At 45.7% G+C, this 19,231-nt stretch overlaps 1 protein-coding gene across 6 annotated transcripts in view; it reads left to right on the forward strand.

Annotated features, from left to right (window-relative positions):
* Positions 1 to 19,231, forward strand: part of LOC147018921 (calmodulin-binding transcription activator 1-like) — a 754,305-nt gene that overhangs the window by 695,584 nt on the left and 39,490 nt on the right. For all 6 annotated transcript variants that reach the window (XM_085899044.1, XM_085899046.1, XM_085899043.1 and 3 more), the window contains 2 exons: positions 14,546 to 14,667; positions 16,431 to 16,618. In XM_085899044.1, the coding sequence (XP_085755170.1) occupies positions 14,546 to 14,667; positions 16,431 to 16,618 (310 nt within the window). The remainder of the gene's footprint in view (positions 1 to 14,545; positions 14,668 to 16,430; positions 16,619 to 19,231) is intronic.

A 19,231-nucleotide genomic window follows, 5' to 3' on the forward strand; every position in this document is an offset into this window, starting at 1 on the left:
AAACTGATTCCTGGTTCGGTGAAAAACCATGGTAAAAGTGAGGATTTGTAACCATAATGATTAAGTCGTGTTAAATATCCTTTGGTAGCCTTGTGTGTGTTTGGACGAAGAACACCGTTTGCGTTGTTTTGTCCCAAGTGCTGTCCCCACTTTTGTCTCCTTGACCTTTCTATGATGTATATTATCACTGTGTTTTCTTCCTAAATGCTCGTATCACATAAATTATTTGTATTTAAATTCTTATGAGTGAGAAATATGATTGGTTTGTTGAGAATGTTGCTCACCTGAATGAGGCTGGACTTTTCACATCGTAAAGGAGGCAATTATGGAGAAATGTTATCGAAATGATAAAGACAATGAAGGCCAATGGGAGCTAAGACATAGAACAGAAGTGAACAAAGCAGCTAAACACGGTGGAAAGCAGAAAGACATACCAGCAGCAGGTAGAGGGATAGTGGAGGAACAATGGTTGAGGGGGAAAAATGAGAGTAAGGGGAGAAGGTGCAGAATAGGGGAAGACATGAGGTGAATAAGCTGCACACAAGTACTGCATGAAAGGGACTGAAATAACAGAAAGGTAAAATGGGGGATGGAACAGGAATGGACCTAAGTAAACGGAAATGTTGTTGGAGGGAGAAGGGAGAAGACACAATAACCTGGAAAGGAAGGGGTGGATTTGGGGGAGGGTTAATGAGATTGGAAAACATCATGAGTATGAATGAGGAGGGGTGACACGAAGAGGTGATAACTGCCTTTTTGAAGCCCTGGAAGAAAGACGAAATTGAACAGACTGAGGAAGTTGGTTCCACAGGTGAGAGAAAAGAGGAATAAATTAGTGAAAGTGAACCTGGATTTTAGGAGTTGCACCAGAAGTGGGTAGTGGCATAACGTTTGCAACAGAGTGGAGACAACTTGGGGGTGAGGATGTATACAAATAAGAGGGTGCAAAAAAAAAAGACGCAGATTTTAAATAGTAATGGATGAATAGATAGAATCAAATTGTATACATAGATGTACAGGGACATCGGTCAGAAAAGTCTGAAGCATAGGACTGTTTTTTGTGATCTCTGGATGTTGTGTGACCTGTGGGTGTTGTGACCTGTGGGTATTGTGACATGTGGGTAGTGTGACCTCTGGATAGTGTGCATGTTTTGTTTTCTGGATATTAGGGTATCTTCCCTTTTTTGTTTTTTTTGTTTTGTTTTACTTTTTTGGTACATCTTATACATAGTGAGTGAGGGTTGGTGTTTTATCTGTTGTATTTATTCCTTCCACCAACCCCCTTTCCAATTTTTGTCCTATCCTGCTTTGCTCCCTACCCCTCTTTCTATTCTTCCTCCCCACCCCCTCCTCCTATTCTTCTTCCATCCCTCCCACCACTATTGAGGGAGAGAAGGGTGGAGGGCAGTGAGGGAGAGAGGGGCAGAAGCCATTGAGGGGGAGAGGTGTTGAGGGAGAGAGGGGCCGAGGCCATTGAAAGAGAAAGGTGTGGGGGCCATTAAAGGACAGAGGTGTGGGGGTCGTTGAGGGAGAGAGGGGTGGAGGCCATTGAAGGAGAGAGGTGCAGAGGGTGTTGAGGGAGAGCGGGGTGCGGGCCACTGACAGAGAGAGGGGTGGAGGCCATTAAGAATGCCTGAAGGGAAGCTGTTGAGAGTGCAGAAAGGAAGCCATTGAGAGGGCAGAAAGGAAGCCATTGAGAGGACAGAAAGGAAGCCGTTTAGAGGGCAGAAAGGAAGCCGTTGAGAGGGCAGAAAGGAAGCCGTTGAGAGGGCAGAAAGGAAGCCGTCGAGAGGGCAGAAAGGAAGCCGTCAAGAGGGCAGAAAGGAAGCCGTTGAGAGGCAGAAAGGAATCTGTTGAGAGGGCAGAAAGGAATCCGTTGAGGGGGCAGAAAGGAAGCCGTTGTGAGGGCAGAAAGGAAGGCATTGAGAAGGCAGAATGCAAGCCGTTGAGGGGGCAGAAAGGAAGTTGTTGGGAGGGCAGAAAGGAAACCGTTGAGAGAGCAGAAAGGAAGCCGTCGAGATGGCAGAAAGGAAGCCGTCGAGAGGGCAGAAAGGAATCCGTCGAGAGGGAAGAAAGGAATCCGTCGAGAGGGCAGAAAGGAAGCCGTCGAGAGGGAAGAAAGGAATCCGTCAAGAGGGCAGAAAGGAAGCAGTTGAGAGGGCAGAAAGGAAGGCGTTGAGAAGGCAGAATGCAAGCCGTTGAGGGGGCAGAAAGGAATCCGTCGAGAGGGCAGAAAGGAAGCCGTTCGAGAGTGCAGAAAGGAAGCCGTCGAGAGGGAAAAAAGGAAGCCATTGAGAGGGCAGAAAGGAAACCGTCAAGAGAGCAGAAAGGAAGCCGTTGAGAGGGCAGAAAGGAAGCCGTTGAGAAGGCAGAAAGGAAGTCGTTGAGAGGGCAGAAAGGAAGGCGTTGAGAAGGCAGAATGCAAGCCGTCGAGGGGGCAGAAAGGAATCCGTCGAGAGGGCAGAAAGGAAGCCGTCGAGAGTGCAGAAAGAAAGCCGTCGAGAGGGAAAAAAGGAAGCGGTCGAGAGGGAAAAAAGGAAGCCGTCGAGAGGGCAGAAAGGAAGCCGTTGAGAGGGCAGAAAGGAAGCCGTTGAGAGGGCAGAAAGGAAGCCGTTGAGAGGGCGAAAGGAAGCCGTTGAGAGGGCGAAAGGAAGCCGTTGAGAGGGCGAAAGGAAGCCGTTGAGAGGGTGAAAGGAAGCCGTTGAGGGGGCAGAAAGGAAGTTGTTGGGAGGGCGAAAGGAAGCCGTTGAGAGGGCGAAAGGAAGCCGTTGAGGGGGCAGAAAGGAAGTTGTTGGGAGGGCAGAAAGGAAACCGTTGAGAGAGCAGAAAGGAAGCCGTCGAGATGGCAGAAAGGAAGCCGCCGAGAGGGCAGAAAGGAAGCCGTTGAGAGGGCGAAAGGAAGCCGTTGAGAGGGCAGAAAGGAAGCCGTTGAGGGGGCAGAAAGGAAGTTGTTGGGAGGGCAGAAAGGAAACCGTTGAGAGAGCAGAAAGGAAGCCATCGAGATGGCAGAAAGGAAGCCGTCGAGAGGGCAGAAAGGAAGCCGTCGAGAGGGCAGAAAGGAATCCGTTGAGAGGGAAGAAAGGAATCCGTCGAGAGGGCAGAAAGGAAGCCGTCGAGAGGGAAGAAAGGAATCCGTTGAGAGGGCAGAAAGGAAGCAGTTGAGAGGGCAGAAAGGAAGGCGTTGAGAAGGCAGAATGCAAGCCGTCGAGGGGGCAGAAAGGAATCCGTCGAGAGGGCAGAAAGGAAGCCGTCGAGAGGGAAAAAAGGAAGCCGTCGAGAGGGCAGAAAGGAAGCCGTCGAGAGGACAGAAAGGAAGCCGTCGAGAGGGAAAAAAGGAAGCCGTTGAGAGGGCAGAAAGGAAGCCGTTGAGAGGGCAGAAAGGAAGCCGTTGAGAGGGCAGAAAGGAAGCCGTTGAGAGGGCAGAAAGGAAGCCGTTGAGAGGGCAGAAAGGAAGCGGTTGAATGGGCAGAAAAGAAGTCGTTGAGAGGGCAGAAAGGAAGGCGTTGAGAAGGCAGAATGCAAGCCGTCGAGGGGGCAGATAGGAATCCGTCGAGAGGGCAGAAAGGAAGCCGTCGAGAGTGCAGAAAGGAAGCCGTCGAGAGGGAAAAAAGGAAGCGGTCGAGAGGGAAAAAAGGAAGCCGTCGAGAGGGCAGAAAGGAAGCCGTTGAGAGGGCAGAAAGGAAGCCGTCGAGAGGGCAGAAAGGAAGCCGTTGAGAAGGCAGAAAGGAAGCCGTTGAGAGGGCAGAGAGGAAGCCGTTGAGAGGGCAGAAAGGAAGCCGTTGAGAGGGCGAAATGAAGCCGTTGAGAGGGCGAAAGGAAGCCATTGAGAGGGCGAAAGGAAGCCGTTGAGAGGGCGAAAGGAAGCCGTTGAGAGGGCAGAAAAGAAGCTGTTGAGAGGGCAGACAAGAAGGCGTGCCAGAGAGAGAGAGAGAGAGAGAGAGAATCCAGCAAACCTTTCAATGGGATACTCTGCAGTTTTTTACAGCAATGTTTCGCTACTTTGATAACATAATACTTCTTTTCAATGACTTAATTAATGAATTTCACATATGGCAGATACTACAACCAGAATATAAACTCAAACGTTTTCATCATTTCAACGTTTATTGAAAGTAACAAATCAAGTTTTGTCACGTAAAGTTTTGTATGCACTGCTTTGTTTTGTATTCGGATACCAATGCTGACACATCTACTTTGAAGGAGAAAAAAAACTGATAGAATACTTTTTGCAGTTTCTCTGTTTTTCCAATGCTTAGCGATTCCAGTTGTCATGACAGCACATAGAAGTAAGTTTAAAGTTGACACATTACCTGCCAAACTTAAATAATATTCCGTTGTATTCCTTTAAGATCTAGTGAATCGTGCAGTTTCGTCTTAGCAGACATTGCCATCCAACTTGAATTTTCCACCATGCAACAAGCTTGACTGAGGTTGACTGGCTTTTCTTTTTTTTATGCCTCTGCCGACGAAGTCGCTGGAGGCATTATGTTTTCAGGTTATCCTTCCGTCGGTCCTTCCATCTATCCATGCAGTCATCTGTTTGTGCTTCCGTCTGTCCGTGATAGGTTTCTGTTACTGCGATAACTTCAGAACGGCTGAAGGGATCTAAGTCAAACTTGATAGAAGTATGTATGGTGATGTAAAAATGAACTGATTATATTTTGGCATCAAGAGGTTAAAGGTCATGTCATGTTCAAGTGTTATACTTGAGAACAGCTGAAGGAATTCAAATCAAACTTTGTACAAGTAAAACATAGAATGATGTAACCGAACAAGGGAACAGCAGAAGGAGAGGGGAGAAAACCACACCAACAGCAGGGTTGAGGGACAAAATAGAGGGAGACTTGCAGAAATAAGGGATGTGGAGAAGAATGAGGGCCAGGGGAGGACACCGGGGTGAACAAAATGGATACAGCCACAAACTCACAGGAAGGAAAAACTGGACTCTTGGAAAGAGTTGGGCTTGGGGAGGGTTCATGGGGTAGAAAAAATCATGGTTTTGTATGGGGATGACTTGAGATAGTGGTGAACAGCTGTCTTGAAGACTTGGAGGGAATAATGAGATTTAAGATGATGTGGAAGTTTGTTCCACAGGTGGGAAAAAGAGGAACGAATGAGTGGTGGTGAGCAGTGATCCTGGATTTGGGAGTTTCACCAGAAGGGGATTGATGGTGGACTGTGTGCACCCTGCAGAAACCTGAGTGGTGAGGGAGAGGGAAGGGACGGAGCACAGAGAGCAGAGGGCTCAAAACCAGAAATGAGGTGGAAGAAAGCAGAGAGACCACCGACCTGCCTGCAATGGCACAGAGTGAGAGGCCTATAGACTCAGCTTCATTGTGGGAGATTCCAATGATCTGTGGATGAAAGCCTTGAAGGTGGATAGGGGTTCAGGTGTGCTAAGGATGGAATTTGTATGACAGAGGATGCCAGTCAGCGACTGTCTTTTGATGCCAACTTTGAAATGTGGTTTTCCTAAGAGAGATCATGGCTGATAGTGAGACCCAGTGGTTTGTGTAACTGAACTTCCTCAAGAGGATTGTTAAGAAAGTAGATGGGAGGGTATGACAGATCGTCGTTTCGGAGATGTTGAGTTATCTTGTCTCATTGTCGGGCCAGGTCAGATTATATCTGTGATTTGCTACAGGTGCCATGTAAACCTGTACTAACCTGTTCCATGGTCGGGTTGTCGGTGACTAAACCGTCTCCCCCAACCAAGTTTCTTGGTGAGGACGGTGTATGATATGGAAACCCAGCAGGATGAAGAACAAACCTGTCAAAGGGTGGAGGAGCTAGTTGTGAGGCAATGGCCATCCACATATAGTTCCCAACTGTGTCTGCGGACATCCTGCTGCAGTTGGGTTACTTTTTATGATGAGGTTGGTGGCACGATTTGCACTCCAGCCACCGTAAAACCCTTCATTCCACAAAACATTCCAAAGCTTACAAAAAATCTGAAAACCCACTCCATGGGAGTACCTCCTATGCAGCTTCCCTTCGTAGGGCAGCTCACCAGATGATGGGATTGGGGCAAAGCCTTCGGGACCCACAATCTTTGATGAGAGGAGGGAAAGCACTGGGTAACATTCCCAGGTCAGATTGCAGGAGAGTATGTCGGGGAGGTGCTGAGGTGTCGTCCACCAGACGGCGGTCTCCTTGGGTTAACCTGAGGTGGTCCCTTCAGGTGGGTGCCTGTAATGTCTTATCCCGAAGAGAAGATGATCACCTGTCTCTGTTATCATCTGAGCTCAAGCGTTTGGGCATCGGTATTACAGCACTCTCTGAGGTTCGGAGACCGGATTGCGGCGAGATCATGTCGGGTGGTTTCACCTGCTATTGGTCTGGTCGCTCTGATGGTTACCATGCCCAAGGATTTGCTGTAGCTGTGTCCAATAAGCTGATTCCAATGATAAATGAGGTAACACCGGTCAACGAGCATATTATGAAACTCAGGATTTGTCACTCCTGGGTGTCATTTCCCTGGTCTCTGTATATGCTCCCATTGAGGTGAGTAATCTCATCGTGAAGGGCGCATTCTATGCCACGCTCGGGTCGATGGTTGATCAGTGCACCAGGCGAGATACTCTTCTCGTCTTTGGGGATTTCAATGCATCGACTGGAACTGATAGGGATGGTTATGAGACATGTGTTGGTAGTTACTTTGCAAGAAGTCATGGACTTAGGGTGGCTGGTTCATGGTTTCAGCGCCCACAAGCTCATCGCTGAACTTGGTATTCCAACGCTTGGTATGTGGCAAAGGAGATTGACCATGTGCTCGTTGATGGTCGCTGGAGGATGATCCAGAACTGCAGCGTCAACCGAAGTGCTCAATTCCTCAATACGGACTACAGGCTTGTGGTAGCAACTCTGAAGTTGCAGCTTAAATCCTGGAGAATGGTACCATGCCAGCCAAGGCTGGATGTTTGTAAGCTTAAGGATGAGAGGGCAACTGAGGAGTTTGCAAACAGGCTGAGTGGAGATTTGGGGGTCTGGGTGCTTTGGGGGATCCTGAAGAGTTGTGGAGAGCCTTCAAGACCACCATCCTTGATGTTGCCATTTGATGTCTTGGAACTCATCGTAGGGCGAAGAAGAATTTTAGCTTTCAAGAGACAATGGATGCCATTGACCAGAGTCGCAGGGCCAGGCTGAATGGCAGAGCTGAGCTGTTCACGGAGTTGAGGCATAAAACTGCATGTGCACTAAGGGTGGACAAGGAAGCCGATGTGCGAGGAATCTGAGGGGGGGAAGAGCAGCACCTGTGGTCAAGTGATTCTCGTCCTGCTTACAGGGGAATTCTTGCATTGCGTTCCTCTAAGCCCATCCCTTGGTGTACTGCAGTTGGAGCAGAGGTTGTTGGGCTCTTGACAGAGGAGTCTGAAGTGAAGGCGCGCTGGGCCGGTTCCTTTGTGCGGCTGGACCAGGCTGATCCGCCAGCTGTCGAGTTGGATGTCAGGGGTGTTACAATCCCGATTGCTGACCCTCCAATCAACTGTGGTCCACCTTCGTTTGTGGAAACACAGGCTGAGGTGAACCAGTTGAATGTGGTAAAGCTCGTGAGATCTGTTGCATCCATGCTGAACTTCTCAAGGCTGGTGGAAATGCTATCCTTGTGTCATTGCATGCAGTTCTGTGCTCTGCCTGGAACACAGGCATCATCCCAACTGACTGGAAAAGGGGCCTTCTTGTCCCTCTCTGGAAGGGCAAGGGTGATCGCCAAGACTGCAACAACTACCATGGGGTGACACGGATCTTAAGGCCCAGTCACACCTTGACGTTTTAGCCAGCTTATGCCGATTTTTTGGAAAATTTTTCTAAAACGCTGGTACACCTCGAATACGTTATGGGTAAGTTTTGATAACATTGAGAGCATGCTGAAAAACACTCCCATACGTCGTTGTACGCTGGCTTTAAACGTTGAACTTTTGGGTTTTCCTCGAATTTTTTCATGCTTGAAATTTTACGACATATGCCGGCGTATGATTCACACGTTCCGCTATGCTGGCCATAAGTTGTAAGCACGTTATGCGATCGTTGACACACGTTGAAACACGTTACTTGTGAGTTACTCATAAGTCGAAACACGTCGAGGTAATGTTTAGCGTACCCAAAACTTATTTCTAACCTATGAGTAACGTTTTGTAAGCACGCTACACGAACGTTGTTCACACTTTGCAACACGTTACTTGAAAGTACTACTACAACTACTACTACTACCAACATCGACATAACTAAATTCTCTCCAACTACTACTACTACTACTAATAACATCGACATCACTAAATTCTCTCGAACTACTACTACTACTACTACTACTAGTACCAACATCGACATCACTAAATTCTCTCGAACTACTACTACTACTACTACTACTACTACTGCCACTGCTACTGCCACTGACATTGACATCTACTCAACATGGAGTCTGGAACACTGACGGGTTCCTCTTGTGAAGCCCATTTGTATATACCAATTCTCCTAAACCCTGCCAATACACCATTATATGGTAGCTGTAAGTTAGAAACACGTTCAGTAAGTTATGTGGTCGTCCGGAAGACGTCAATCAAATACGTCTACATACGCCAATGTGCGTTTGAGATACGTTACACATAGGTTCAAAGCACGCTACTAATAGGTTCAAAGCACACTACTAATAGGTTCAAAGCACGTTACTCGTAGGTTAAAAATGAAGTTTCGGGTATGCGAAACATTGCCTCGACGTGTTTCCACTTATGAGTAACTTACAAGTAACGTGTGGCCGACGTGTGTAAACGATTGCGGAGCGTGCCGAGAACTTATGCCAGCGTATGCGGAACTTGTGAGCCATACGTCGAGTACGTTGTAAAATTTTCAGCATGCTTGAAATTTCACGACGTACTAGACGTACCACGTTATATGCCAGCGTACTTCATTGTTTTTCATCGTGCTCCTAACGTATACACAACCTACCCATACCGTATTCGACGTGTCCCAGCGTTTTAGACACATTTTTCATAGATCGGCATACGCTGGCTAAATCGTCAAGGTGTGACTGCGATGTTGACACTTCCAATTTTCAGGCGGTTATGATTTAAATCTGCGTGCGGCAGGTTTTTAACAGAGAACGCCACGAGTTCGTCGGCGATACGTGCAGCGCGCTATGACTAAGTTAAACTATCGTTGGGCATAGGTTGTGAACGCCGACAACAGGCTAAGCATTCGTTGGTATAAGTTATCTTTAACACAGCGAAACGTTCTGTGCCCGTTACTAATACGTTATGCATACGACCAACACGTTATGAATACGACCAAAACTTTTTTTAAAACCTCAAAACTTCAGCGTACGCCAACGTTTTACGTGCATTTTTATATGTTGCCATTCCTGGCTAAAACGTCAAGGTGTGATTTGGCCTTTAATGCCAGGCAAGGTCTTTGCTCGGATAATTATTGATGGGGTTCGCCACCATCTGCTTGAGCACCAGTGTCCAGAGCAGTCAGGCTTTACACCAAAGAGGTCAACGATTGACTGTATCCTTGCTCTTCAGGTCCTCACCGAATGCAGACAAGAGGTTTGACAGGGGCTGCTTGCAGCCGATGTTGATCTCTGTAAGACGTTTGATTCAGTGAATCGGGATGCTCTCTGGAGGATTCTTGGTCTTCGTGGGGTGCCACTAAAACTGTTCAATCTGATGTCTGAACTATACTCTGGAACTGAGAGTGTTGTGAGATGTGGTGGTACCATCTCTGACTTATTTCCAGTTGTTACTGGAGTTCATCATGGGTGTGTACTGGCCCCCACACTTTTCAGCACTTGCATGGACTGGATTCTGGGGAAGATGTCAGAGCGATCATGTTGTGGTGCATCGTTTAGGAATGTCAAAATCTCTGACCTTGATTTCGCAGATGATGCAGTCATCTTTGCGGAGATTATAGATATCCTTTTGGGGGCCCTCGAGGTGCTGAGTGAGGAGTCGGAGCTGCTGGGATTACGGGTTTCCTGGGTCAAAACTAAGATCCAGGTGTTCAATGGCATCTTGGATGCTGCTATCCTGTCTGTACCTGTTTGTGGCGAGGATGTTCAGGTCATGGAGAGATTCACTTACCTTGGCAGAGATATTCATGTCTCTGCTGGCTGTGAGCCAGAGGTCACCAGACGTCTGGGTCAGGCCTGGGGTGTCATGGATTCACTGGATCATGGGATGTGACACTGCTGGTACCTGTGCGGGAGAACGAACGTCCGAGTCTTCAGGTCCTTGGTGCTTCCAGTCTTGCTCTATGGGTGTGAGACTTGGAATCTGACCAGGGATTTGAGACAGAAACTTAATTCCTTTGGTACCAGGTCTCTTCAGAGAATCCTTGACTATCATTGGTCGGACTTTGTGTCCAAGGAGCAGTTGGTGAAAGAGACTGAAATGAGATTTATTACTTGCACAGTCCGTGAGCGTCAGCTGTGGCTGTATGGACATGTGGCTCGTTTTCCTGATGCTGATCCTGCTCACCAGATTCTCTCAGCGAGGAAGCCTCATGAGTGGAGGAAGCCAATAGGCCGACCACGTGCCTCGTGGTTGCAGCAGGTTGATGAGCATCTCAAGGAGATGGGGATGGGCCAGGCATCTGCCTGGGGGATGGCCAGATGGAGGCCCCTGGAGTACCATGAGAAAGTGGACGCAGCGACGCGCTGCTCCGGTACATGCTCCCATACCTGACCTGATCTGACCGTCAGGCTTCACTGCTGTGGTGGATATGCAACATGTCATAGATGTACATAACTTACATTTCCTTGCAGTTTTCTGGGGAAAATCTTCACTTTGTTGCTTTATTTTACAAGAATGATTCTGCACTTGGTGTGAATCTTGAATACCTCCCAAGGATCTGAACTCATACACCTCAGAACTTGTATTTATGATCAGCAACCCCCTAAAGTATAACGAAATGCCACCCTTTTCTGTTAAGGAAATCCTGGTGACACTTGCCAGCACCCAATAGTTGGCAACCACCCAATATGGTTGCCATATATTGCACCGACATCCTGAAAAAAAACCCCATTTATTTTGAAGCCTTCGGCAATGCGTTTCCACGAGCCGAGCCTCGCTCTTGTAAATAAAACAAAAGAGTCTCTGAGCACTTCTCTCATAAGAATTCTGTGATATTCATTATATTTTTGTGTTTATAACATCGTACACATATCTACACACTGTTTTTCTAAAACTGAACAAATGAGCAGTTGTTCTGCAATCAATATTTGTGACCAGTCTCCAGAGAGCAATTCCGAACCTTTCTAGTGAAAGTGGAATTCTTTCAACACATCTGTGTTGAAGATTATCACAAACTTCTTCCAAGATTAATGGAAAGGTGGCTCTGATATTTTCTCTCCAGTTGTGTGGATTAACTTCTGCATGACGATTGTATCCCACCAGTTGGTCCTTCTTTGTTTGGAGCAAACTATTGACATTCTGTTTGTCTGATACAGAAGGCACAGCTACATCATCTAAAACAAAAACACAAAAATGAGTCTCCTTTGTTTCTTATAATTCACCGTTCATGTGTATTTTGTATGAGAAAATTACTAAAAACACTCAATACAACTTGGTATGATTTCATTTAAACCCCAATTCTTTAATAATAAAAACAATAATAATAATCATAATAATAATACCTTCCTTTCACACCATAACCCAATGAGGCAGTTTCATTGGTAAGGAGTACAGTCCTGGACAGGTCACCACGCTAACGCAGGTTACCCTGAATGGTTATTATCCCAGTACATTGGTACTCATTTTTCCAACCTCCAAAGGATGACAGGTTGAGTCAACCCCACCTGTTGTTAATTCACCTCCCCAATAGGGGCTCAAACTCAGGATCCGAAGGTCCCAAGCCAGCCACCATAACTGCTAAGCCAACACCAGGCTCAAACAATCCTTTATGGTATGGTTAATAAAAATCATTGTGAAATATTATTGTACGTACTCATTCGATGATAAAATATACTGTACATTCGATTTTTTTTGTTGAATCAGCTTCATAAGCAACAAGATCTCTGCGATCACAAAGCGATCGCCAAGGGTAAGCCTTCCCTGGCGCCCACAATCCAATGATGGCCATATTATTTTCGGACCGCCATATGGCCTTTACCTTCAACATTTAGGGATAGAGTGTAAATTAAGAAAATGTGTCCCCATCTACCATCTATCCATAAAACTCAGCGGCATGAAAATCGGAGCAAAATTATTCAAAGTTATGATCAAAGGAGTGTTTTTTGTTAATTACGTCAATCCGAAAAAAGTAGGTCAAGGACATGAATCAAATATCAGGTGCACAGCTTTAGTGGAGGTCCACTATTATGATAAAACAACATCTTGGAAGGCCAAGCAGTCTTTGAGATTCTGCATTGACAAAATTGAGCAATGACAAAAACCTCGTTTGTGTTTTTTGCAGATTTCCATTTAACCTTTTCCGCGTTATGTTTTTTCAGACTGCCATTTGACCATGACATTTAACTTGGAGGGTTATGATGTAAATTAATCGTAAATGCACCTTGTTCTGGGGCGCTAGGCCATCTAGAGAGGACAATTTTGATCTGACCGGACAAACCTTAGTCGAGTTATGGTGAAAAATGTGAAAATGCTTATAATTGGGTCACGACAAAATTAGGTCAAGGTCAAATAAAATTATGCCAACCCACATAATTTTTCGCTCGTTTACTAGGGAGTCGAGAAGAGCTGTGAAAGCCATAACGATGTACTTCATCCTTCCTTCAATCAGTCTACCATTTTTTATCCCCCACCGCATGGCGGAAGGGGGATATTGTTGTCACCCGGGTCGTCCGTCCGTCCGTTCGGCTGGCTGGCTGGACGTCAACATTTATAGCTGTGAGTCTGATAACTCATAAACTGTTCGCCATATCGATTTGAAATTTGGGTCACACATGTACCACCTGAAAAGGAAGAACCCTATTGATTTTGGGTGTGGCCGGATCCAAGATGGCCGACTGGGGTGGCCATCTTGAAAAAAAGTTTTTTGTAATAAATGGAAAACTGCCTATCTGATTTCAATTATTTTTGGTTACTACGTTCCTCACCCCTGGGGAACTTTTTCGAGATGATGACCAAATGGTGTCTTGATTCCAATTCACCTCCCTCATTATCTGGAATATGTATGACCTTTTTCATTCAATGGCAGGGGATTCCCCATCTCTGATGGTATATTTTCTTTTTCCCCTACCGTTCCGAGGAGGTTCAACGGATAGTTTTGAAATTCGGCATGACGATTCATGACATCAATCCGCAAAAACGAATGGAGCCCTTTTTATTTCCATGCAGATGGTGAGATAATTAATAATGAACTCAAAATGTAATCTATGTTTGCATGTCAATCATATATCTTGAAATTCCATCATCTCAAGCGAGGTTTCAATGTTTAATTTAAACCTCTTAATAACCCTCATAAGACCCCTAATACCCTCAAGACCCTTTGGAGCCCTAAGACACTCCAGAACCCTGAGACCATTTAATATCCCTAATACCCTTAAGGCTCTTTAGAACCTGAAGACTGTTAAGACCACTGAGACCCTCTCGAACCTTAAGACCCTTTGAACCCAAATACCCTAAAGACCCTTAAAACCCGAAAGAAGACCCTCTTTATCATCTAGTGCAGCCTGACTACAGCTGCCCTCCATCGGGAAACGAGCGTCTGTCCCACTTGGGATTATTCGTTATTCCCATTATTGATGCAAAATTTAATTCTGAAAGTCCTTGGACATTGGCAGACTAAAAGAGAGAAAAAGCTAAATGGTGGTTTGGTACTCCTAGGTCATCAAAGAAACTCTGAGGTACCATTAAATACTGGGGTCAATAAATGTAGAAACAAACCCAACACCAAGTATAAGCCTCCCCCTATCCTATAGTGGGAGGCTTAGCAAGCCGATACACACCTTGGAGCTCAATTGTTTCTTGGCATTGTTCACATCTCGTCCTTTTAATCTGCAGCAACCTCTTTCTTCTCTAATGCTTTCTGCATGTTTTAATATTCTCGTGCCGCTTTTTTTTTAACTCCTTAGTTTTTTTCATCTTCACTAGTCCATTGAACAAAAATTTGGCTGGATTGTTGGAAACAAAGTAATGGTGTACATTCTGTGAATGGAGGTGAATGCTGATTGCAGTCGAACCTGGATCAGCTCCAACCCGAGTTTTTGACTTGGGTTGAGTGGTCCATGGAAATTAGGCGATTGATTCCTTATGCGTGCAAGCCTCAGTATCATTATGCGTGCAAGCTGAAATGCCTTGGGCTGAGTGCAGCGATGAGGGTTTTCTTCTTTCAAAAGTTTTATATCTGTGAATGTTTTGCAGTTTCTGATTGTGTATTCCAGTAAATGCTAGCTCATCGCTCACATTAAATCATGGAGTATGGTCGTACTCCATATTTAGGGATGGCACTGGAGAAATAAGGCCGCCCCATCAAATGCGTATAAAATGATACGCTGATATTAGAATTTATGTTAATTTACAGCAAATGGTTGTCCTTGTGGTATTCAGCTTTCCCAGCAACTATTTTGAACGTTTCTTGTCATCTGCAGACAACCAATTCCGGATGTCCATCCTGGAGCGTCTTGAGCAGATGGAGCGGCGCATGGCAGAGATGACGGCAACTCAACAACAGAAACCACAAACAGCTGGAGGAGAGGCTGGGAGCACACAGGTAATGCTAATAAAAAAGAGGAACGATATGGCTGCCTGGTGTGTTTCTGGTTGTTGTTTTTAGAAAGACCTCAGGACATGAATAATATGTTTAAAACCACCGAGTGCTTGACTCCCGTCACTTGCATTAAGACATTAGACACCTGTTGTGTTTCTGTTTTTGGTTCTGGCAAGACTCAGTATATGTCCCAGTGAATGGAAAAGTTAGCGAACAAATACGCCATTGCTCTTGTGTATTTCCAATGACATTGCCCATCCTTTGTTTAGCCTCCTGCTAGCTTTATAGGACTGAGAACTTCCTCAGTATCTAAAACACTGTTTCGTTTGCATCAATCAAGAAAACAAGAAGAGGTCGTTTGGCAACTCATACCAATACAATGTTTCCAAGCCAGCACTTCTGCACGATGATGGAACAAACAAACATGGCATTTCATCATGTGTGATGGCAGAGGAAAGAGCTCTCCTGATAAATAGAGAACTGACAAAGAAAGAAATTAATACAAAGCTGTCTTCAGCTGAAATAGGAACATTTAGTTGGACCAGTTATATCATTGTGCTATTGTGGTCAAAAACTTTGTGCTACTTTCAGGAAAGCCCAGAGTTCCTTACTTGGAACGGAAAATAGAGGATCCAATTATCTTTTCCGGAAGAGTTATATATATAGTGCATTCACATCACAGGCTTCGTATGCCTATCGTTATCCAAACTGTCCCTGGAAGATGCAACAGAATGCAGAGGGGGGACAGTCATTGCGTCAGCAACCTTGTCAGCATGTGTTTTGTCACTGGGGATGGTTGTGCCGAAGTCAGGCTATCTGTGCCTCGCATAGGTAACACTATCCTGCACACCGTCTTTCTAATGTGTGACATGCACGCCTTATTCTGGCCCACTACTATTTAAAGTTTTGAGTGAATGGAAAATGGTACAAGGGTTTCAGATAAGAATGAACCCCGCAAAGCTGCAAACTGATATGTGAGGCATTCGGCCACACTTGGAGTGCAGCCATTGATGTCCACAGAGCATCCAGAAATGCCAGCGTCTGGCAGAGCCTGTGGAAAAGCAATAAATTGGCATCCAGAGAGGGGGGACTCATGGTGTGAAATATATAGTAAGCCATATCAAAAACAAGTTAAGAAGAATGCACAATCACAATTGAAGAAGTCAGTGACTTTGCCTGATCTTGAACATATGAGCACAACTGCATCATTTGAGGCCATAGAAAAACGAGGAATGCAGTAAAAGTGACAGGACAAGGGAGAGGAAGTGGGAGTGACACGAGAAAATTGGAATAGTTGATAGAAATGTCCCTGTAGATGGCAAGTAAAAAACAAACACCCGAAGCATCAGTGATAGATCTGTTGAAATATTATAGACTGTCTTGGCTGTTGAAGGGCCATCATGGAATATGTGCTGTGCAAAGTGCGTTGTAAACATGTTTTCATGGCTCATATTAAAGGTACAAACTGTGGAAGGCAATACGCAGTGCACACACATTGATGCAGCTGCAGTATCATGCTAATTATTTATCCTGAGTATGTACTCTATAACCCAAGGCCTCGGAAATTATAACCCACAATTTCCCACTGCAGACACTGGTCTTTATCCTTTGCCTTTGATATTTTTTATTAAAGTGTGCATGCTTAACTGCCAAGATTAAAATCAGTTATTTTTTTAAACAATTTTGCAATCCAACATTATTTTATGCAGAGGCTGAAACCACGCTGTGTGTTACTGTGATCACTGTACTCTCGGCCTTCTGAGCAGGGTTGCACAGAGTCTGCCGGTTCATTTGAGGAGAGGATCATCCTCGTTTGTGAAAAGATGATGAGTAGTGGATCGTGGGGCCGCTCAGAGAGGTTGGTGCACTCGAAGAGCTTCAGAGGAATGACCCTGCTACACCTGGCTGCTGCGCAAGGCTATACCCATCTCATCCACACACTCATTAAATGGAGGTATGGAAAGTAGTGCTTATATGGAGCTGAATGAAAAATGGAGGTGTTTTGGCAGCTATGTCTGAGAAATCAGCATTATATTACCATCTCTCTTCCAAGTTGTAGTGACAGAGTGACAAGACAAGGGAGAGGAAGTGGGAGTGCCACATGTGTAATAGACGTGCCTGCTCTCGCCCCTCTCCCTTCCCCCAACATGACTTTCACCCTTTTCCTCTTTTTGTCCTTTGTTTTCAAGCTGTAATATTTTCCTCTTTCCCTTTTATATTTCTTTCCTTCATGTTTTTCCATCACCAACTCCTCCACTATTGTTACTCAGGAGTAAAAACACTAAAAACGTGTCTTCAACCTGTGTTGAGTATGCCAAATGGTCTTTGAAGTTTGAGACTGAATAATCAACTGCATATACTTTTTATCCCCACAACTCATTCTTTACTTGTATGGAAGGAGACTCGGATATTACACAACAAAAAAATGTACAGAATTTGCTCATAGCTTGCAATCATATCAACGACAAGACACATGAGGCACAAATCGTTTGCACTGCAGACCCAATGAAGGACACTTCACACACTTCTGTGCATGTAGCCTGTGTCCTGTGTCCACCCAACACCAGAACCCATCACTACATGTCCAGGCAGTCAATTAGAGTGATGAAGTTGTACGCGTAGGAAAACGACATTTTGGGGTATTTTTTCCTCACTTAAGTGACAGAGAATGATGGATGCATTTGGACCCACATGCACAGGTAGGAAATAGGGACAAGATACATGGAGATGGGAGGGGGAAGCAAAAGGAGACATGACACATTTGGAGAAGGAACATGCACACACCCCATGCAAGCACAGCCATCCTTCTTTATGTACCATGTGGTACTCTCCTAGTCACTCCCTTCCATTTGACCAACCTTCCAGGAGTCCTCTTATCCACTTGCTCTTTTATTATTATTGTTATTTTTTAATATGCAATGTAAAGGCTTGTATAAGAGCTACCACACATAACATAAAACAGGAGACAAGAGGGGTGGGAGAGCGAAACACAAAACAGTGGGGAACAGAGACATTAGGAGATTTGTGGAAGGGAGAGGGATGGGGCAGGACACACGGGGTAAACAAGATGGACACTACAGGGACTTTTAGGTCCTTGGACTACAGGAACTTTCAGGAAGGAAAGCAGGGAATTTGAAGGAGGTGAGTTTGGGGTGGATTAATGGGGAGTAGAAAAGATCATGGTTTTGGATGGGGGAAGATAAGAGATGGTGGTGAACAGCTGTTTTGAAGACCTGGAGGCAAGAGTGGGATTGAAGAGAGTGTGGGAGTTTGTTCCAAATGTGGGAAAAAAGTGGAAGGAGAGCATGAAGGGTGAGCAGTGATTCTTGATTTTGGTAGTTTTACCATAAGGGGGTTGCTGGCGGACCTTCAGCGCCCTGCGGAAATATTGGGGGGACACATCTCAGATAGAGTGGGGTGGGTGGGGCAGGACGGAGAGGAGATGGTGGAAGACAGAAAGACCACCGATATGTCTGCAGTGAGAGACGCAAAGCAGCCTCATCGCGGGAGATACCAATGATCCTAAATGCTTTGGTTTCCGCAGCATGAAGCCGAAAAATTTGAGAGGCAGGAGCACCAGCCCAGAGGGGAGAGCAGTCCTCCATCAGGCTGTGGACGAAAGCTTTGTATGTGGTCAAGAGCTCAGGTGTGCCAAGGAAGGTCTTTGCACGATGGAGGATGCTCAATCAGTGACTGACTTTGGAGGCCAGTTTGGAAATGTGGCTTACCCAGGAAAGATCATGGCAGATAGTGAGGCCCAAAAGCCTGAATGAAAGGACTTCTTTAAGAGGATTGTTGAGAATGTAGATGGGGAGGGGTGGAGGGGGGGGGGAGTTCCAGATGGTCCTTTCAGACCGACACAGCGTGAGTGAGAGATTTGTCAAGATTGAAAGACGTGTTCCAAGTGTTGGACCAGCTTGTGATTTTATCCAGATCTGCAGAGAGTAAAGAGACTGCTGCTTGCCAATCTGAGGGATGACAGATGGTACGGCAGAGGGTGGACTCATCAGCAAAGAGATAAAGAGTATTTTCCAGACAGTCGAAGAGATCATTGATGAAAACCAGAAAAAGCAAAGGGCCCAGAGCACTGCCTTGAGGAACTCCAGCCTGGACAGGAAGAGGGGCTGAGAGCATTCCATTAAGGGCCACATGTTGACTGTGACAGGCGAGTCTGCGAGCCATGAGTGGAGATTGCCTTGGATACCATAGGAAGAGAGTTTGGTGAGAAAGGCAGGGTGCCAGACCGTATTGAATGCATGCAATATCTCTAGGGAGATGGCTCTGATTTCATGTCTAGCGCTGAGCATCTCCATCCATTGTTGGGAAAGCAGGAGCAGCAATCCAGAGTCGAGTGACGGATGAGTGACTGAATCCAAATTGATGATCGGAAATCAGGCCATTGGAGAAGAGGAAGGATTTAATGTCAGAAGCGATGATGGATTCCATAACCTTGCTGATGATTGGAAGAAGGCTGACTGTTCTGTTGTTGCAGGGATCTGTTTTTGCACCTTTTTTATGCAGAGTGGTAATGTTTGCTGATTTGCAAGCAGATGGCAGATGCCAGATG

The sequence above is a fragment of the Eptatretus burgeri genome, chromosome 10 (genome assembly GCF_056783735.1).
Source record: "Eptatretus burgeri isolate ZD-2024b chromosome 10, Ebu_testis_v1, whole genome shotgun sequence".
NCBI lineage: Eukaryota > Metazoa > Chordata > Myxini > Myxiniformes > Myxinidae > Eptatretus > Eptatretus burgeri.